This window comes from Physeter macrocephalus, chromosome 1, assembly GCF_002837175.3.
Source record: "Physeter macrocephalus isolate SW-GA chromosome 1, ASM283717v5, whole genome shotgun sequence".
Lineage (NCBI taxonomy): Eukaryota > Metazoa > Chordata > Mammalia > Artiodactyla > Physeteridae > Physeter > Physeter macrocephalus.
The window spans coordinates 79,194,948-79,215,262 of record NC_041214.2 but is presented as its reverse complement, the minus strand read 5'-3'; the positions used below and the strand labels follow the sequence as shown (position 1 = coordinate 79,215,262).

The 20,315-nt window shown below is 38.4% G+C and overlaps 1 protein-coding gene across 1 annotated transcript; it reads left to right on the top strand.

Annotated features, from left to right (window-relative positions):
* The first annotated feature begins 2,156 nt into the window (after window positions 1-2,156).
* Window positions 2,157-18,693, top strand: TBCCD1 (TBCC domain containing 1). The gene is made up of 7 exons (XM_028492028.2): window positions 2,157-2,234; window positions 2,634-3,012; window positions 7,927-8,082; window positions 11,061-11,427; window positions 13,232-13,418; window positions 13,561-14,058; window positions 18,564-18,693. The coding sequence occupies exons 2-7, from the start codon at window positions 2,677-2,679 to the stop codon at window positions 18,691-18,693; spliced, it is 1,674 nt and encodes a 557-aa protein (XP_028347829.1). The 5' UTR covers window positions 2,157-2,234; window positions 2,634-2,676.
* Window positions 18,694-20,315: the final 1,622 nt, after the last annotated feature.

Genomic DNA, 20,315 nt, shown 5'->3' with positions numbered 1-20,315 from the left:
GCGTGCTGACCTTACCAGCAGCTAGTGGCTCACAGCTCTGTGGAGCAATGGAAAACTTCCTAATACCCTGAGTGGAAAGGCGGACACCACAAAGCGGCAGGGTCTGGCTCCACGTTCCAGCATCAAGGACTCTAGACCTCAGCCAAGTGTTTCCCAAACCGCGGAAGAAGTACCGGGCCGCTCTAGCAACGTTGTCCTCCAGCTCTCGGTGGTGCGAGGCCTTGCGCTTGCGCAGTGGGTGGACGGCGGGCGCGGGCCGGTCTGGCGGGCGAGGCGCGGCTGCGCGCTGGGAGGTGCGGCCGGTTGGCCCCTATGTTCACAGGTAACCGCGCGCAGGCCGGTGCCAGGGAAGGAGGGAGGAGACCATCACGCCTCGGGCTCGGAGTGGGGAGGCCGCCTTCGCGCTCGCCAGGTCTTGGGTCCTCTACGGACCCTGTCAGCTGTGGCTTCTCGGTTCCCGAAGTGCGATCGGGGCGCGCTCGGGCGGCCCACCCAGAGTCCCATACTGGACCGCGTCCTACCCCAGAGAGCGGACGAGGTGGCGGCGAAGCCTCGGTAGGACCGCCTTGGGCCTCACGCCGATCTCCCTGCCTGAATAAGCCGGATCCCAGCGCATCCCAGGGGAGCTTTTGAAGAGGGAAGGAGCCCCAGTTTATGTTAACGAATTTAACCCTCTCTAGTTTCGTGGTTAGAATAGAGGGTTCATCCCCAGGTTCTGGCTTTTGATTGCTAACTTCAGGGACAGGGGTCAGTACCTCACAGAGCAGCCTATTTTCATTTTGGAGCGGACTAAGATCTTCCTCACAGAACTTTCATCGTCTGGTGTTACTCAGAGGGACGTTAAGCCATTCCCAATTTGGAAGACGGCTGCCATCTCTCCTCTCACACCCTTCTTTTGGGTTTATGCTTCCATGATCTTACACCTGGTCCTTAGGTGGCCTTCCATTTAAGGCCAGTCATTCTGGTAATTCTCTTCTGGATTCACTCCTATTTTCCAGATTCTCCCAAAACTGGGTTCCTAAAATACGTTTGTAAGTAACACAGTTCTCAAGTCAGACAGACTTGAATTCTAATCCAGGGCTCTGCCAACTCAAGTATGTGACTTTGGGTAAGTCCCTTAACTTTTCTAAGCCTCAGTTTTCTCATCTGAAAATGGGGATAATCATATGTATCTCCAGGTGGTTGTGCGGATGAAAGGTGAAGAACATGAAATACTTAGAATGCTACTTGGCACATAGTAAGCACTCAATTGATGTCAATTACTTTTTGAACAGAGAATTCCCAAAAGAAGCCCAATTTTCTTAAAGTCAAATGAAAAACATAATAATAGCAATAAAACATTTTGATATAATCAAATTGATGGAACAATTTGATATAATCATTTTGGAAAGCAATGGTAATATATGTCAGGAGCTTCAGAAATCTCAGTTACTTCATTTCACAAATGCACATCTGAAAATTTTCTCTGGGAATTAATCATAATGCAGGAAATATGCAGAAAGATGGTAATTATAGCATTATTTATAAAAGTGAAAACATTTAAACATTTTTTAGTGGAAAATTTTAACATACACAAAAGTAGAATAGGTAAGTGAACCCCCATGTATTCATCATCCAGCTTCAACAATGATCAATATTTTGCCTATCTTGTTTTTGTGAAAAATTTTAAACCTACGAAATGTCTGAAAATAGAACAGTTGAATAAACTGTTACATTTATTTATACAATACAATGTACAATAAACTGGTACATTTATTTAGAGTGCTATTAACTTTTAAAATATGACAGAATTGTATTATAAAATAATACAGACTATATAGTATTATCACAACTATGACAATTCAAAAACTAATATCTAACCTGTGTAGAAAAAAAGACAGGAAGGAAGTACAGTAAAATATTAACTAGTTTCCCTTTGGTGGTGGGACTGTGGATAGTTTCCTCCCCTTCTATTTTTAGATATTTAACAAATATTTCCTAAAAATCATGTATTGTTGTTATAACAAACAGTGAACAAACAAAATCTAAAAATATTGCATCTGAACTAAGGACAGTAGAATATGCCAGAGCAGGTTCACTGTTATAGAGACTAAAGATGCTTTGACTTTCCTTGATCTATTTTTGCAGCCTACGTTTACCTGAGCATTCTTGTCTGCCATCCTGTGCTAGTGCTTCATATTGAGCTCATATGGTCAGCTAACACGTCCAGATCTTTAATCAGTCATCCTCTATGTGTAAGTGATTGGACTTTGAAATTTTATTCCCCTTATTTTGACTAGTGTTTCCCCTCAGGATAGAGCAAGATTTCTGGTGATAGGATGGCTCTTTCCCATTTCTTCTTTTCTTTATCCTGAGCAGGCATCTATCTCATACCTCATGCATTTACACACTCTTCCTTGAACAACCACTTTGAATAACTCAAGTGAGATAGTTTTATCACAATATTTTTCTTGCTCAAATAGATTATAATGAGATCTGACCAAAAATCTATTCTGCTTTTGTTTGATGAACTAGATCCACTTTTTAAATTGACATAGTACATTTAAAAACAGTTAAGGGAGGGGTCACCTTACAAGAAAATGTGTAAATGAGTTTTATTTCAAATTAGTTTGTGAAGAAACTTTGTTTCCTAGGTATGCAAAGAAGCCTTTTCACACAGATGTCCTTAGAGATAATATGGATCAGTCCGGAGTTCTCCTCTGGGTGAAAGCAGAACCCTTTATAGTGGGCGCCTTGCAGGTCCCCCCTCCATCCAAGTTCAGTCTTCACTATCTCAGGAAGATATCCACCTATGTGCGAACCCGGGCCACAGAGGGAGGTTACCCACGCCTGTCCTGGTCTACATGGAGGCACATTGCGTGTGGAAAGCTGCAGTTGGCTAAGGATCTGGCATGGCTTTACTTTGAAATATTTGATAGTCTTGCGGTGAAGACACCGAAGGAGCGCCTGGAATGGTCTGAGATTCTGTCCAACTGCATGTCTGAGGATGAAGTCGAAAAGCAAAGAAATCAGGTGTGGATTTATGTGTATGTGTATGTGTGTTTAATTACTTTGGGAAATAAACTATTTAAAATTTTTGTACTAGCTGTACATTGTGCAGTTTAAGGTTTTAATGACCATGTGATGCCAAAGCACCATTTAAGTTTTAGCAGTTCCAGTTTGGCAGTATTTAGTGAGTTAGTCCTTACTTAGCAATCCTTATTCACTTATTTTTAAAGCAGTAATGTTATAGAAGCCCTGTAATTGGAAGAGGGAAATATTTTCATTGACTTTAAAACTATTGAGGTACATGAGTGCTTATGAACTGCTGACATGTTACGGTCTGAGCACCTGACTCTTTTTAAGTGAGCGTCTGCTATATGCTGAGATTCAAAGATGGTTAGAGGGCTTCCCTGGTGGCGCAGTGGTTGAGAATCCGCCTGCTGATTGCAGGGGACACAGGTTTGTGCTCCGGTCCGGGAAGATACCACATGCCGTGGAGCGGCTAGGTCTGTGAGCCATGGCCGCTGAGCCTGCACGTCCGTAGCCTGTGCTCTGCAACGGGAGAGGCCACAACAGTGAGAGGCCCAAGTACCACAAAAAAAAAAAAAAAAAATAAGATGAGTAGAACAGCAGCTCTGACCTCATGGAGCTCATAGACCAGTAGGGGAAGCTGGTGTGTAAAAAAGTGCTATTTAATAGACATTTCTCCAAAGAAGACATACAGATGGCTAACAGGCATATGAAAAGATGCTCAACATCGCTAATTATTAGAGAAGTGCAAATCAAAACTCCACTGAACTCTACTTAGTACTCTGTAATGACCTATGTGGGAAAAGAATCTAAAAAAGAGTGGATATATGTATATGTATATCTGATTCACTCTGTTGTACAGCAGAAACTAACACAACAGTGTAAATCAACTATACTCCAATAAAAAAGAAACACACATTGAGGTATTACCTCACACTGTTCAGAATGGCTATCATCAAAAAGTCTACAAATAATAAATGCTGGAAAGGGTGTAGAGAAGAGGTTACCCTCCTGCACTGCTGATGGGAATGTAAATTGGTGCAGCCACTATGGAAAACAGTATGGAGGTTCCTTAAAAAACTAAAAATAAAGCTACCATATGATCCTGCAATCCTACTCCTGGGCATGTATCCAAAGAAAACTCTAATTTGAAAAGATGCATGCACCCCAATGTTCACAGCAGCATGTTTACAATAGCCAAGTCATGGAAGCAACCTAAGTGTCCATTAACAGATAAAGAAGATGTGATATATTTATATATATATATGATATATATGTATATATATAATGGAATATTACTCAGCCATAAAAAAGAATGAAATAATGCCTCAGTACTCTGTAATTACCTATGTGGGAAAAGAATCTAAAAAAGAGTGGATATATGTATATGTATATCTGATTCACTCTGTTGTACAGCAGAAACTAACACAACAGTGTAAATCAACTATACTCCAATAAAAAAGAAACACACATTGAGGTATTACCTCACACTGTTCAGAATGGCTATCATCAAAAAGTCTACAAATAATAAATGCTGGAAAGGGTGTAGAGAAGAGGTTACCCTCCTGCACTGCTGATGGGAATGTAAATTGGTGCAGCCACTATGGAAAACAGTATGGAGGTTCCTTAAAAAACTAAAAATAAAGCTACCATATGATCCTGCAATCCTACTCCTGGGCATGTATCCAAAGAAAACTCTAATTTGCAAAGGTGCTCGCACCCCAATGTTCACAGCAGCATGTTTACAATCGCCAAGTCATGGAAGCAACCTAAGTGTCCATTAACAGATAAAGAAGATGTGATATATTTATATATATATATGATATATATGTATATATATAATGGAATATTACTCAGCCATAAAAAAGAATGAAATAATGCCATTTGCAGCAACATGGATGGACCTAGAGATTATCATACTCAGTGAAGTAAGACAGAGAAAGACAAGTATTATATGATATCACTTATACGTGGCTCTATAAAATAGTACAAATGAACTTATTTACAAAACTGAAACAGACTCACAGACATAGAAAACAAACTTGTGGTTACCAAAGGGGAAGAGGGGGAGTGATAATTTAGGAGTATGGGGTTAACAGATGCAAAATACCATATATAAAATAGATAAACAACAAGGATCTGCTGTATAGCACAGGGAACTATATTCAATATCTTGTAATACACTATAATGGAAAAGAATTTTAAAAAGAATATAGATATATTACATATGTATAACCAAATAACTTTGCTGTACACCTGAAGCTAACACAATATTGTAAATCGACTATAGTTTTAAAAGTGCTATTTAATAGTGTGGAATGTGCAATAAAAGTATGCATAAAGTACAGAAATAGAATAGAGAAGAGAATGATTAATTCTGGTGATAGGGAAAGACTTCACAGAGAAAGTATATTAATCAGGGTAGGCTAGTACAGTAACAGGTGATCCCAGCATTTTAGTGGCTTGGTGCAATAACAGTTTATTTCTTATTCATGTGGCAGTCCAACATAGGGCATCTGGTTGGATGAGTCTCTAGGGTTCTGTCATCTAAGCAATGACTCAGGGATCTAGGCATCTTCTGTCTTTTGGAGCCACTATTATACTAGGTTAAAAACAAACAAAAATGAAATTTCAGTGGCTTACAGTAACTAAGGTTTATTTCTTGCTTATTTTACATTTAGGCTGCACCTTAGCTATGGCTCTTTTCCAGGCTGTAGCTCTATGTGTCTGCCCATTTGGAGACTCAGGCTGAAGAAACAGCTTCTATGTAGGTCATGTCTATTCTTGGGCTAGAAGGGAAGAGTAATAGAGCAGGAGAAAAGTCTTGATGCCTCTTAAAACTTTTGCTCAGATGTGACATAAACTACAACTACTTTTGTTCCATTGGCCAAAAGCTTTTGTCACATGTCCATGCCTGAAATTAATAAGATGGGAGGTAAACTACCTCACAGGAGGGAGGGAAATCCCATGGCCATGGGAAGGGCCATGTAAGCCTCTTGGAGAATGAGGAAGTGAACAATTGCAAATAAAATACAGTTTGCCACAGCCATTCCCACTAGGGCCTGAGTCCTTCACTTCCATTTCTTTGGGATAGTTTTCGGGAAGCTTAAAAGCGGTATATGTAAACCCACCCACCTTCCATTGACTAACCCAGTTATACCATATGCAACTTCAAAGGAGGCTGGGAAATGCCATCTAATTGTGTGCTTAGGAAGGAAAGGCATTTAGTTAGCATCTAGCCAGTCTTTACCACATGGTGTAATATCTAAATTAGGTTTTGGAGATTGCAAAAAAGTTTGGCAAGCAACCAGGAGGCGAAGGGCATTATAGTTTTCATTAATTAAACATTTATTGAGTGCCTACTATGTGCTAGGTACAGTAGTGGGTGCTGTGGATACAGAGATGAATAAAACCTTCAAGAAGCTCCGATTTTTTTGAGTGCTTACTATGTACTAGTTTCTATACTAGTTACTAGGAATATAAAAATGAAAAAGAGAAAGATCTTACAGGCTCATGGAGAGGCAGGTATATGAAGGAATAATGATAATATAACAAATAATTGTTAAATGGAAGTATGTATAAAATCAGGGAATTACGTTGAGTGAAAAAGGTCAATCCCAAGAGGTGACATACTATATGATTCCATTTATGTAACATTCTTGAAATGACAAAATTATGGAGATAGAGAACAGATAAGTGGTTAGAGGCTAAAGAAGGGGTGAGGTAGGGTGGGAAGTGGAGCAGCTAGTATAATAGTGGCTCCAAAAGACAGAAGATGCCTAGGTCCCTGAGTCATTGCTTAGATGACAGCAGCCTAGAGACTCATCCAACCAGATGCCCTGTGTTGGATTGCCACGTGAATAAAAGGCTATAAAAGGGCAACATGAAGGAACCTTGTGTGGATGGAAGTGTTCTGTACCCTGACTGCATCTGTGTCAATACCCTGGCTGTGCTGTTGTATGATAGTTTTGCAAGATGGGAAACTGGGTAAAAAGTACATGGGATCTCTCTGTTCTTGCAGCTGCATGTGAAACTGCAGTTACTTCAAAAAGTTTAATTAAGAAAGTAAAAATTTTTTTAAATATATAGATTCATGAGGTTCCACATTGACAGCTGATTGAATTGGTAGGTTTAGGTGATCCTGAGAATCCATATTTTTAAGTTCCCTAGGCATACTGATTTTTAGCCATGTTGGGAATCAGGGTGAATATAGCTGTAGTCCCAGATGTATTACTTCACTTTTTTGCCTCTCTTGTATGTGTATGGGAATGGGTATATGAGAATAATCATGAGCTTCAAACCACATCCTTCTTCAAATAAGAAATGACTTAACATCTATCAGACCAGTAGTATTTTTTTTTAAGTCAAACACCCTTTTAAGAATTTGATGAGAACCTGAGGCCTACTCCCCACAAAATGCATATACACCAAAAAATTGTGTACAATTTCAGGTGTTGCACTGATATCCTGAACTTTCTTGATAAGTCTGTGATCAGGTTAAACTAACCTCTGTCTTGATTAAATTTCCTTCTTCCTTTCTTTCATCTATTTGTTCATTCAGATTACTAAGGTTTTTTTTTAACTGTAATTTTAAACTTCTGAAATAATATACTTTAAAAAAGTATGTACTTCATCCTTTCCACTTCATCAGTTTTGGGAGAGAATGACTATCGCCATAGATGCTACATAGCTTTCTGAGAAAGTAAGTGACTCCAGTTTAATTAGTTTTAGAAACTCCTACATCTGGGTATCAGAGACATACATATCCAATGCTAGCAACGTTTCCACATTTGTCTTCTTAGGATCAGCACACTGTTGTGAATTTCTTTTACTATATCTACTTAGTTACTGTATCTAATAGTGGTAGATGTTGTTTTAAGACATGTGTTCATCATTTATTTTCTTCTTGGACAGCTTTCAGTGGACACCCTACAGTTTCTGCTCTTCTTATATATACAACAGTTAAACAAGGTCTCCCTGAGGACATCTTTGATTGGAGAAGAGTGGCCTAGTCCCAGACACAGATCTCAGTCTCCTGACCTGACTGAAAAATCCAGTTGTCATAATAAGGTACTGTTTAAATTATGATCTCTTTCTCTGAAAGGGACAATTTGTGAGGGAGACAGTTTGCCTTCATTAAAAATTACTTTGAATTACTTATATAAGCCAGAGATTTGTTGGCTTGATTTGTTTTGTTTTGTTTTTTCTTTCTTTTCCTAATTATAAACGAAATCAATATTTGCAATCTTAATCAAATAGAGAAGTGATTTCAGTTCCTTCAGTGACACAAAAATCACTTAGATAATTTTCAGGCAAATCGTTCACTCTACTCTTACTAGCATTCCCATTTTTGCAAATGTTAATGAATTTGACTTCACATGATTGTAGGCAACTCAGTTAACTTCTCTAGCTTGGCTTCTTTTCTCTAAATGGATATGATAATGCCTATTTCTGAATGGCTGTGAGAATTCAGTAATATATAGCATGAGACTTGTTGCATCATAAGCACCAGTATATGGTGACTTTAGTTTGTGCTATAGCATGACCTCTCCCAGCAACTTATTGGACCAGGGATGGACACTTGACTAGAATGACCCATTCTAGGTATGTATTTGAAATTGGTCTGATTTGAAATGATGATCTGGCCCAATCAGTACCCCAGGGACTGAAGAAATTACCCAGTTGGTGATAGGTATTTGCTAGTAGCTCATGTGGCATTGGGACCAGAATAGCTACCACATCTGTGAGTGACCTGGAGTTATGAGGGATTAGCAACTCTGAGTAGAAGAAGAGAATGGAACAGACATGCAGAGAGACCTGAGAGAGAACCAGGTTCAAGATGGCTTTCCAGTTCCAGTTCTGATGAGGTCTCCCTGTACTTCAGTTTGGGAGATGACTGTATGTCCCTACAGTAGAATCTCCCTTCACTTGAATTATCTTGTATTCCCCATTCCAGTGAAAGTTACCACCAGCCACCCGTGTTCTCTCTATCACCACCCATACCTAGTTAGTTGTCAAGTCTTACTGATTCTGCCTTCAAAATAACTCTTTAAAATTTTGTCCTTTTTTTGGGAATTCCCTGGCAGTCCAGTGGTTAGGACTCGGTGCTCTCACTGCCGGGGGCCTGGGTTCGATCCCTGGTCAGGGAACTAAGATCCTGCAAGCCTCGAGGTGCAGCCAAAAAAAAATTTATCCTTTTTCTTCCTCTATATAGGCCCTAATGTCATTTGTGGTTTTTTTGCTTTGATTTCTATAATTAGATCCTACTTGGTCACCCTGCTTTTAATCTATAGCCCACCTACTACACTGGACTTCCTAAAATACAGATCCGTGTATCCATCTCCTGTCAGAACTCCATCAGTGAATTCTCATTGTCATTGTTGTTTTCATCTTGTACTGTTTGGAGCCTTGTTAGGCTTACTTACTGTGGGGGAGGGAGATGCAGCAAGAGGGAGGAAGAGCAGGTGAGGCTGTGGACAGCTCTGCTTTGAAATGTTCTTTGGAGTCCAAATGAGAGTTTATTAAATAGAAAAATGGTATAGCTATTTACAAAATAGCTTATTTTGTCTCTGGCACACAAAATAAAGTCCAGATATCTTAGTATTTCATACAGAGCCTTTCGTGACTGGTCCCTGCCTACCATTTTACCTTTATCTGCCACTTCCCAGCATGCTCCCTACGCCCCACCCAGAACTTCCATTTCTCTGAACACAGCAGGTGATTTTACTCCTATGGGCCTTTGGTTGCTGTTCCCTAGGCCTCGAATACTTTTTTCCCTGATCTGTTTGCGTAACTACCAGCGTCAATCAAGAATCTATTCAAACAGCGCTCCACTAAGATTTGTTTTCCCCAGATGGAGTTCTTTGTTCTTCTCATGCTCATAGAACATCTTACAGATCTCTGCTATAGGTCTCGTCCCACTGTGTTATAGTTATTTGTTTATATTGTCATTTCATTACACAGTTGCTGAATTCCTTGAGGACAGGAACTATGTCTTATTTAGTTTGCATAGTTCATCACTTAACACTGCTCATATCACACATCTGTCAAATGAATAAGCCAAGTTATAGGTACGTCTGCCAACTCAAAGCTTATTCCCAAGGTTATAACTTCTCTCTGTTTTTAAAAATTTATTTATTTTATTTTTATTTATTTTTGGCTGCGTTGGGTGTTGTTGCCGCACGCGGGCTTTCTCTAGTTGCGGCGAGCGGGGGCTACTTTTCATTGCTGTGTGCAGGCTTCTCATTGTGGTGGCTTCTCTTGTTGCGGAGCACAGGCTCTAGGCACATGGGCTTCAGTAGTTGCAGCACGCAGGCTCAGTAGTTGTGGCTCACGGGCGCTAGAGCGCAGGCTCAGTAGTTGTGGTGCACGGGCTTAGTTGCTCCACGGCATGTGGGATCTTCCCAGACCAGGGCTTGAACCCGTGTCCCCTACATTGGCCTGCGGATTCTTAACCACTGCGGCACCAGGGAAGCCCCCAAGGTTATAACTTCTCTTAAATCTGGTTACTGTAAGATCAGTTGCCTTGTTTCATTAGATTTTGAAATTCCTTCTGTAATTTGAGAAGGTAAATTAAAAAAACCTAGTGCTTCATGAAATGAATGTCTGAGGTGGTTATTTTTATGTTTGATCTGAAACTTTTAGAATATTTAATACTAGCTGTGTGACTTTGGGCAAGTTTCTGAACCTTTTTGTATCTCCATTTCTTCATCTGTAGAATGGGCATGGTAATAGCATCTATCCTAAGACTGTTGCTAGTTATAAATATGTTAAAGTTTGTATAACAGTGCTTGGCACACACTGAGGGTTAGCTACTAGTATTACTTTTGAATTATCTAAGGTAGAGAGAGAATCTGTTTATACCTATTACGTGCACAGAAAATCTTTATAAGGTTTATATAGCCACTTTAAATGTTTTGGGGAGGATGAGGCAAAGTATAAATACAAAATAATTAAAATATAAAAGTCTCAGGTCTTACTGTTCTGTTGAAACAATGAGTTTCAATCTCATTGTTCTGTTAAAAGTGCTTTCTTTTGATATTTTTTAGAACTGGAATGATTACAGTCACCAAGCTTTTGTCTGTGATCATCTGTCAGATCTCCTTGAACTGCTTATAGATCCAGAACAACTCACTGCATCATTTCATTCGACCCATAGTAGTCTAGTCTCTCGAGAAGCTGTTGTAGCACTCAGCTTTCTTATTGAAGGTACAGTGAGTGGAGCCAGGAAGATATATCCACTTTATGAACTTGCACTGTGGCAACCACTGCATGCAGAAAGTGGCTTCTCAAAGACCTCTAAGGCCTTTTTTTTCTACAAGCTGGAAGCCTGGTTGAGAGCCTGTTTAACTGGGAATCCATTTGGTATATCTGCTTGCCTCAAGTCTGGGAAGAAATTGGCTTGGGCTCACCAAGGTATTTATTAATATTTTAATCTATATTAAATTGAATGACAGGTTAAGGAACCTAGTGTTTTCTGGTGTATTAATGATCACATGTCTTTTGTGGAAGACCTAAAAAATATTGCTACTATAAAACAGAAAAAGGGAACATGTCTTTTGTATATGACTTTTTCTCAAGGCTGCAACAGTCTGAGAGAGTTGATTCATTAGTCCAGGTTGTTTTGGTTGCAGTTAGTAGAAACTCCAACTTCGGTCGGTCCTTTTCTTTGCTCTGCTCTTCTCTTTTCTGACTCTTTTTCCCCTCTCACTCTCATATGCTCATTTGCTTGAAGCTTTCCTATTTTCTATGCACCCTACCAGAAATTGGCCATTCCATAGTTACAACCTCAAAGAGTTGGTGTAAAGATGAGGTTCTTTTTTAGCTACACAGACACAAGCAGACTAGCTATTTCTAAATTGGAAATTTAAATTCATAGTAGAGAGAATTACATGTTGGTTGCAAATGTATCTATTCCTGATAGTCCAGGGATGGCTAAAGGGATAGGTTCAGGTACTGTATGACTTCTTTGGGCCCAGATAGAAGTTTTAAGAGAAGAGGGGCCCAGATAGAAGTTTAAAGAGAAGTAGGTACCTGTACTAAGGCCAAGCAAAATTAATGGGAAAAAACTAGAACGTACTTCCACAATCTCTGAGTTTCAAAGGTAAAGAAAAAATAGTTTCCGTGCAAATGTAAAAAAAAAAAAAATCAGTTTTGTACCAAATGTTTATAATTCTGAAAACCAGAAAATGGTTGAGCAACATCTACAGTGATCCAAGTATGTTATATGCAACCAAGCTATTGCTCTAGCGTGAGCTCAGATTCTCAGATATGTAAGGCTCCTACAAATATACAGGAGATACTACATAATTCTTGATGTTGGTAAAAGAATATATGTAAGTTTTTAAACGTTGTTAGGGTAGGCACTGGAGGAAAAAGGACATCTGTCCTTTTAGGATTATACCAAAACATGTTAGATAGTAGGATTACAAATAATTTTTATCTTGTTTTACTACTAGTATTTAAAATTTTTCTACAGTAGCCATATATTACTTTTCTAATAAAAGGAAACAATAAGAATTGTTTTAAAAGAAGAATAGCATACTATGTGACCTCTCCACATTTGGCCAATCTTCTTTACAAGGGTATCCTGATGGTTTTCTGGGAAGTACAGTCTGAGAAGGCAATGATGTAATGGTGGGACTGTGTTAGGAGGGCAGCCTGCACAGATTTCTTGAGGGTGAGTTTGTGTTTAAGGCATCATGTTCGAGAGGAAGATGTGCTCTCAGTTAGTAATGATCCTGGGAGTAAAGACGTGAACCCAAATACAATTCATGGAATGATGTGGTAAGTAACGTAGGAGGGGTTCAGAATTAGTATTATGGCAATTTAAAGAGATTATTTAAGAGTTGGGATGATAAATTAAGGCTGGTTGGAGAAGATACTATTTGAGTTGGGCCAGCTCTGCCACTTACTAGCCATATGGCCTTAGGCACGTTACTTAAGTTAAAGGGTAGGCATGAAAAAATCTTAGATCTATAGGCAATGTTGAATGGATTGTAGGTTTAACCATTTTTTAAAAACAAAAAAATTTGAAATATTGTAAATATACAGAAAAGCACAGAGAATAATATAGCATACCCAACACCCAAATCTAACATTTTTTTAAACCTCACATGTGTCTAATTTTAGACATGTATACATGTAGACATGTGTAACCTTGTATGGTTGATTGTTTTTCTTTGAAACAATCTCATTTATTTATATTTTTCTTAAATAGTTGAAGGGACGACCAAAAGAGCTAAGATTGCTTGTAATACTCACGTGGCCCCTAGGATGCACCGCCTGGTGGTGATGAGCCAGGTTTACAAGCAGACACTGGCCAAGAGCTCAGATACTCTGGTGGGGGCACATGTAAAAATTCATCGTTGCAACGAGACTTTTGTATATCTGCTGTCTCCCTTACGGTAAGCAGTCTTCATAGTGTTTTGATGTTGTGACATTTTCTTTGGACCAGGATTTGTCCTTTTATTTGCCATCAGAGAATAATATTGTAGTCAGATCTTTTTCATCGTATTCTTATTCAGAGAAATTTACCTCATTTTTCAGATCTGTGACAATTGAGAAGTGCAGGAATAGCACCTTCATCCTGGGCCCTGTACAGACTGCTCTTCATCTCCACAGCTGTGACAATGTTAAAGTCATTGCTGTTTGCCATCGTCTGTCCATCTCTTCTACAACAGGTTGCATCTTTCACATTCTGACGCCTACACGCCCACTTATTCTCTCTGGGAACCAGAGAGTAACTTTTGCCCCCTTTCATACCCATTACCCAATGCTGGAGGACCACATGGCCAGGACTGGCCTTGCTACAGTGCCTAACTATTGGGATAATCCCATGATTGTGTGCAGAGAGAACAGCAGCGCAAGTGTCTTCCGACTCTTAGCACCATGTGAATTCTATGTGTTTATTATTCCCTTTGAAATGGAAGGGGACACAACAGAGATACCTGGGGGTCTTCCATCTGCATATCAGAAAGCACTGGGCCAAAGAGAAAAGAAGATACAGACCTGGCAGAAAACTGTGAAGGAGGCTCGTTTGACAAAGTGAGTATTTTCTAAAAGTAGTAATTTGTCTTATGTAAAACTCCGTGGGAAAGCAAATTAATCTGCACATGTTTATAATTGTGCTAAAGAAATCAAAAAGACATAGTGTGTCTTTCACTAAGGTCAGTATTCCAGGCACAGTTTGGTTGGGGGATGGGAGCAAGTGGATACTCAAGTATTAGACTCCTTTCTTTTAAGTAGCTTAAGTTTAACTGGCAGATATAAGACTTAAATGAATGAAAGATCATATATAAGGTCAATCATAAATGGATTGGTTTTAGTTTTTAATTTACTTCTCTGCACTATACTAGTGGTTCTCAAACTGCATTGTGCATAGGATCATCCAAAGAGCTTGTTGAAAATACAGGTTTCCTGGCTCCACCACTCCACAGGCAGACTTGCAAGGGTGGACTCCTAATGCTGGTCCATGGACTAATGCCAGTTTTTGTCAGAGTTTTCCTAATCTATGGTAAAAGGTGAAAAATAAGTACAGTGTTTTAAAATAATGCTAAATTTAGTCAATTTAGAATACTGTCTTTTATTCTGAAATTACTTTTTACTTTGGGGGTACTAAAATATTTTTAATAACATGCTTGTGATAGTAGATGGTTATAGTTTATTATGTCCACCACAAAATTTTATTTCAAGGGTTTTGATCTTTGAACTCTAGAAGCCAGGGACACGCTATATATAAACCATATATAAAGATTCAGAAAACATCAGTGTGGGTGGTCAGAGATTTATGGAGAAAATAGAATTTGTGTTGGACCTTGAAAAATGAGCAGAGTTTGGAGAAGTGAGGGTTGGGCAGCATACTTTTAACAGCACTAGAGGAGCAGATGTGGAAGCAGAAGCAGACTTCAGGTATCCTGGAAATCAGTTGCTGAAACAAGATTCTGGATATGGATAATGATATTTAAACTTGGATGGGTAGATTGAGCCAGATTATGTAGAATCTTGAATATCAGGCAATAAAGGTTAGATTTAAGTGGAATTAAGTAATAGGAGCCATAAAAGGATTTTGAACAATGGAATGAAAGCCATTTCATTTATTCAGGAACATTTCTAGAATGCCTACAATATGCAAACCACTTTATTAGATGCTATGGCAGATTAAAAAATGTGATTGGCACATATGAAGATCCTCTGCTTAGATCTGAAAGAAGGAAGTCAGGGTGATATTACAATATTCTAGACTAAGAAACTGGACTAGAGTGGAGATGAAGGGGGTGGAGACCAGAAATACTTTGACAGGAGGCTGGACTTGGTGCAAGATTTTGTAAAAAAGACAAGAAAATTAAAGATGACTCCAAAAATTGGAGCCCAGTTTAGAAACATTTGATCAGTTTTCTTCTGGACAGAATAGCATGTACAACTTAAAAGTAGTGGATGTTCAGAATAAGTAATTATTGTCTATACAAGTATTTTGGTATTTAATTAAATTTTATTTGTTAGAAGTATTAGGAGAGGAAACATAGTACTGAAAGATGGAGGGGTGCTTCTTCTGCAGCATTGTCCATTTGGGAGCTGGAGCTAGTTTGAGAAAAGGGTATCAAGTTCTTTTGGAGGATGTTTACATGAAATATCCTATATTCTGATAATGTCTTGGTCCTTGAGACTTAGAAAAACTATTACTTTAATAATTGGATTCCATTTGCTTGGTATCAGTCTTTTTGTTTGTTGTTGTTTCTTCTGGTTGTCATTATCTTGGAAAATTAGCCATTCTAAAAATGTTTCTATTTCCGATTATCCAGAACTGTGATTTGATGTGTAAGGAAAAATGCTTATTTTAATTAGATCTCTTGGTTTTATTAGGTGTTAAAATTAGTGTTGTTCTTTGGATAGCTGTGTCTATATTGTAGTGGAAAGTACTCTGACTCAGGAATTAGTACAGATCATGCCACTTATTGTGTGACATTGAATGTGTCATCTGACCTGTCTAGCTCTTAGCTATATCATATATAAAGTATATTTTCTACCTGATGAAATTGATATAAAAGTTTAATAAGATAACTTATAGTAACGATGTGTGTGTAAGACACTGTAGTGGTGTGTGCTGTACCATGTGTAGTAATGTGAGTGTAAGGCACCCTGCTTAGTGATGAGTTTGTGAGACACATCTTCTGGGTGAGATTGTTTACCCACAATATCAGAGACCTGCCCTGTTAGAATTAGCTTCATTCTAAGAGAAATTGTTGAAAAAAGACTTGATCCAGCCATGGTATTTTCTGGATGCATTCTTGTGGCATATGGATTAAGGAAGGAAGTATATAATATATAATTACATAGTTGCATTTAGATTCTTTAAAACAGTTGCTACCTGCCAAAAATATAAACATCAATAACAGTCACAACTCAGGCTTTACCTGGGAATTGACTGTAGTAATACTGCTGTTATCTGTTACAAACATTCCACCTGGTTTGTATCTCATGGATTGAGCCACCAGGATACTAATACTACAGATCAGTCATTCTCAGTTTAGCAGAATAGTGCTGATGACCATGATAATAGGTAATATGTATTGAGCACTTACTATGTGCCAAGTACTGTTCTAAGCACCTTCTATGTATTAATTCATTTATTCTTCCTAATAGTTCCCTATCACAGATGAGGAAACTGAGGAACTGAGAGATTTAAGTAATTTATCCAAAGTCACACAGGAGCCAGGATTCACACCTAGTCAGCCTGGTTCCAGAACCTGGGTTCTTAGTGTCTTTACTGTTTTCTGTGAACTATTGTCATATATAATATAATCATTATACTGATGTGATATAAAAATGGATCATTGGAAGAACGTTCTTTTAAAGCAATTCTGTTATTTGGATGCTGCTAGTATTTAGATGGCTAGATTTTCTTACACATATGAAAAGCTTATACACATGTGTGGAATCTGGAATGTGGTAAGCATTTAATAAATATTGACTCTGAATCATAGCATATTCAAGTGATGAGATCCATGGTAACACTAGAAACCAGCAAAAGCATGCAATTTAACCTTGGGAACATGGGAAGACAGAAGAATTATTGAATAATTTGAAAAGAAACTGCCAACACCATCCTTTTAAAGTGATTAGATGATGTCATTTCCCTGCTCTGTCCCCTCTAATGGGTCCCCATCATACTTGGAATAAAATATAAAACCTTCACAGTACCTACCAGGCCCTCTCTGCCTCATTTTCTGCCATTCTTTTCCTCATTCACTTCCCTCCCACCATACTATAGTGTTACTTAGTCATTGCCGTCCAGCCAGACACCACCAGGAACGTATCTGTAGGATAAAGTTGCATTTTATTACTCATTACAAGGAGGGAGAGAACTAGTTTCATCTCTATAAAAGCGTGTTTAAAAGAACTGATAATTGGATTTTGGCTGTTAGGTGATTTGGGGGAGGGGTGTAGGAAGCAAGGTTTTGTTGTGGGTTGGATGCAATCTGGAAGTGAGGGTAATTCTGTGATTTGGTATTGTAATAATTTTTATATTAAAGAGGAGAGGAATAAAGGGGCTAAAACTATAATTGTAAAGAAACAGCAGTCACTTATTAGCCAGGAAAGGGTGATGCTCGGTCATTTTTGTGGTTTGGACCGCATAATGGTTTTGTTTTTTGTCTGGACCTGAGATATGATTACGGAATGAGGTTTTTTTTGCCTTGATCTAGCATTTTCCCATAGTGGCCTTGTCCCCTGTTGGTGTGCCATGGGATTATTTATGTTCAACAGAAGAGCAGCCGGCCAGATCCCAGCTACACCTAGGCCTAGCTCATGGTGCTAAGCTAGCTCCTGGCTGTCAGGAGCTTCTCTTCTCTTGCTTATCCTGAACATGTTAAATATTCTCTCACTTTAGAGCCTTTGCACTTTTTGTTTCCTCTGCCTGGAATGTTCTCCAGATATTTATTTTGCTTAATCCATCACTTCATTCAGATCTCTGCTTACATGTCATCTTAGGCTTCTGTCCATCCTTTTCTAAATTAGCATTCCAAATACTCTTGATTTCCCTACTCTGCTCTATTTTTCTCCAAGGCACTTATAACTACTTAAGTTCATATACATGTTTATTTTATTTATTACCTATCTCCCCTACTAGAATATTCAGTCCACAGGAGCACAGACTACATAGGTCACAATGTGAATGGTGCCCTCTAGAATCATGCAGTGCAAACCTGCCCGGACAGAGGCCATTTCTCTTCTCTTTACACATTTATCCTCATCAGTCAGAACACTACCCAGCATCACTTGGTCCTCAGTAAATATCTGTTGAGTGAATAACCACAGTAGAACAAAATATATAATTACTGATAAGTTTTTACAAAGAGGGAATTGTATCTGACCAATCTTTTTTTTGGTGGTGGTGGTGGTGATTCAGTGTATAGAACTGAACAGAGCAGTTATTCAGAGAGAACAAATGCATACTAGAAATAATTTAACATTTATCCCATTAAAGTATTTTATAATCACTTGGAGTAAAATTAATATGAATTAGTACTGCTACATTCTTTTTGCAATTTTAGGGATCAAAGGAAGCAGTTCCAGGTACTTGTGGAAAACAAGTTTTATGAGTGGTTGATTAATACAGGACATCGTCAGCAGCTGGACAGTCTTGTGCCCCCTGCAGCAGGCTCCAAACAAGCAGCAGGATAAGACTTCCTCATCAAAACACTGGTAGGCATTTATAATGGAGAGCACTTAAAACAAATTATTTGGGGGAGATCTTACAAGCATACCAAAAAAAACACACAATATTATGTTACCAACTATTGCTGATTTTTTCCACCGCTCCCACCAGCATATACAGATTTTTACATACCCATATATACTACATTTTATAGTGAGAAGGCCAAGCAAAATATTCAGGTGGAGCCTATAGAGTTACGGGCAAATATAATAGCAAATTTGTCTTTTTTGTCTCTTGCCTGGCACAAGTTATACCATCCAAATCTGTTCTGTACTTCCCCATATATGGTTTTAAGTCTTACCCTTTCTGACACATTTTTCCTCTTTCCCAGAATCCCACACATAAATCAATTAATAAATTAGCTAATCTTTGTTAATTGTACATATGGGCATTAATAAATTACCAGAATTAATCCAAATGAAGATTTGAATACTAAACTCTAGGAGACCTACAGATTCAATAGAAGAGAACATGGATACAGGCAAATTTATTGGAAGTTATTTAATCCAAATACATAGTATTCTTTTTTTTTTTAATAGAAATTAGCTTATTTTGCGATTTTAAAGTATCTTTAGAGACTAACAATAGAAAAACACAAAGGACATAAATAGGTAGTTCACAGAAAGATACAAACACAAAGATGCTCACTTTCACTTAAAGAAATGTAAGATACTTTTTTTCATGTATCACACTGGCAAGGATCAAAAACATAGTATACAACACTGATAAGACATTTTACTTACCTCTGGGGAAAGTGTAAATTTGTGCAACCTTTTTGGAGGATAGTTTGACAAAATCAGAATTAAAAATACACACATTCTTTGACTTTGCAATTTCACTTCTTAGATTTATCTTACAGATACATTCATGTATGTAACGATCTACTTAAAAGAGATGTTCAGAAACTAACAACATTGTAAAACAACTATACTCCAATAAAAAATAAGTACATACATATATACATATAAAAGAGATGTTCATTGCAGCATTGTCTGAAATAGCTGTAGGCTAGAAACCAGCCAAATGCTCCCCAATAGAGGGCAGGTGCCTAATGAACTGATTCATCCATGCCACGGAATGCGTCTTTGAAACGAATGAAGCACACCCGCATGTGCTGATCCTGAATGACCTCTAGCGGGTGATGGTGAAAGCTGGCAGGGGGCGTAAAATGTTGCCTCGTGTGTTTGAAAAAAGGAAAGGGATAATCACACATATTTTTATGCTAGTTATATGCCTTAAAAATTTCTGAAAGGATATAAAGAAATTGTTAGCAGTGTTTGTCTTTGAGGAATGAGACTGGGTGTCTAGGGTAGGAGAAAACTTACTCTTAATTTTTATTGAGATATTCACATACCATAAACTTCACTTTAAAAAAGTGAATTCAGCAGCTTTGATTATATTCACAAGTTTGTACAATCATCACCATTTAACAAATCCAGAACATTTTCATCACCCTAAAAATAAAGCCCGTATACATTGACAGTCACTCCCAATTCCTCCAACTCCCCATATCTCCTCTGCCGCCTGGTCCCTGGCAACTTCTAACGTACTGTTTGTCTCTTGAGTTGTCAGTTCTGGACATCTCATA

Coding starts and splice junctions, on each gene's coding strand:
- TBCCD1 (XM_028492028.2), top strand. CDS start 2,677: ATGGATCAGTCCGGAGTTCTCCTCTGGGTGAAAGCAGAACCCTTTATA. Junction 3,013..7,926: donor TCGAAAAGCAAAGAAATCAG/GTGTGGATTTAT, acceptor CTTCTTGGACAG/CTTTCAGTGGACACCCTACA. Junction 11,428..13,231: donor ATTGGCTTGGGCTCACCAAG/GTATTTATTAAT, acceptor TTTCTTAAATAG/TTGAAGGGACGACCAAAAGA.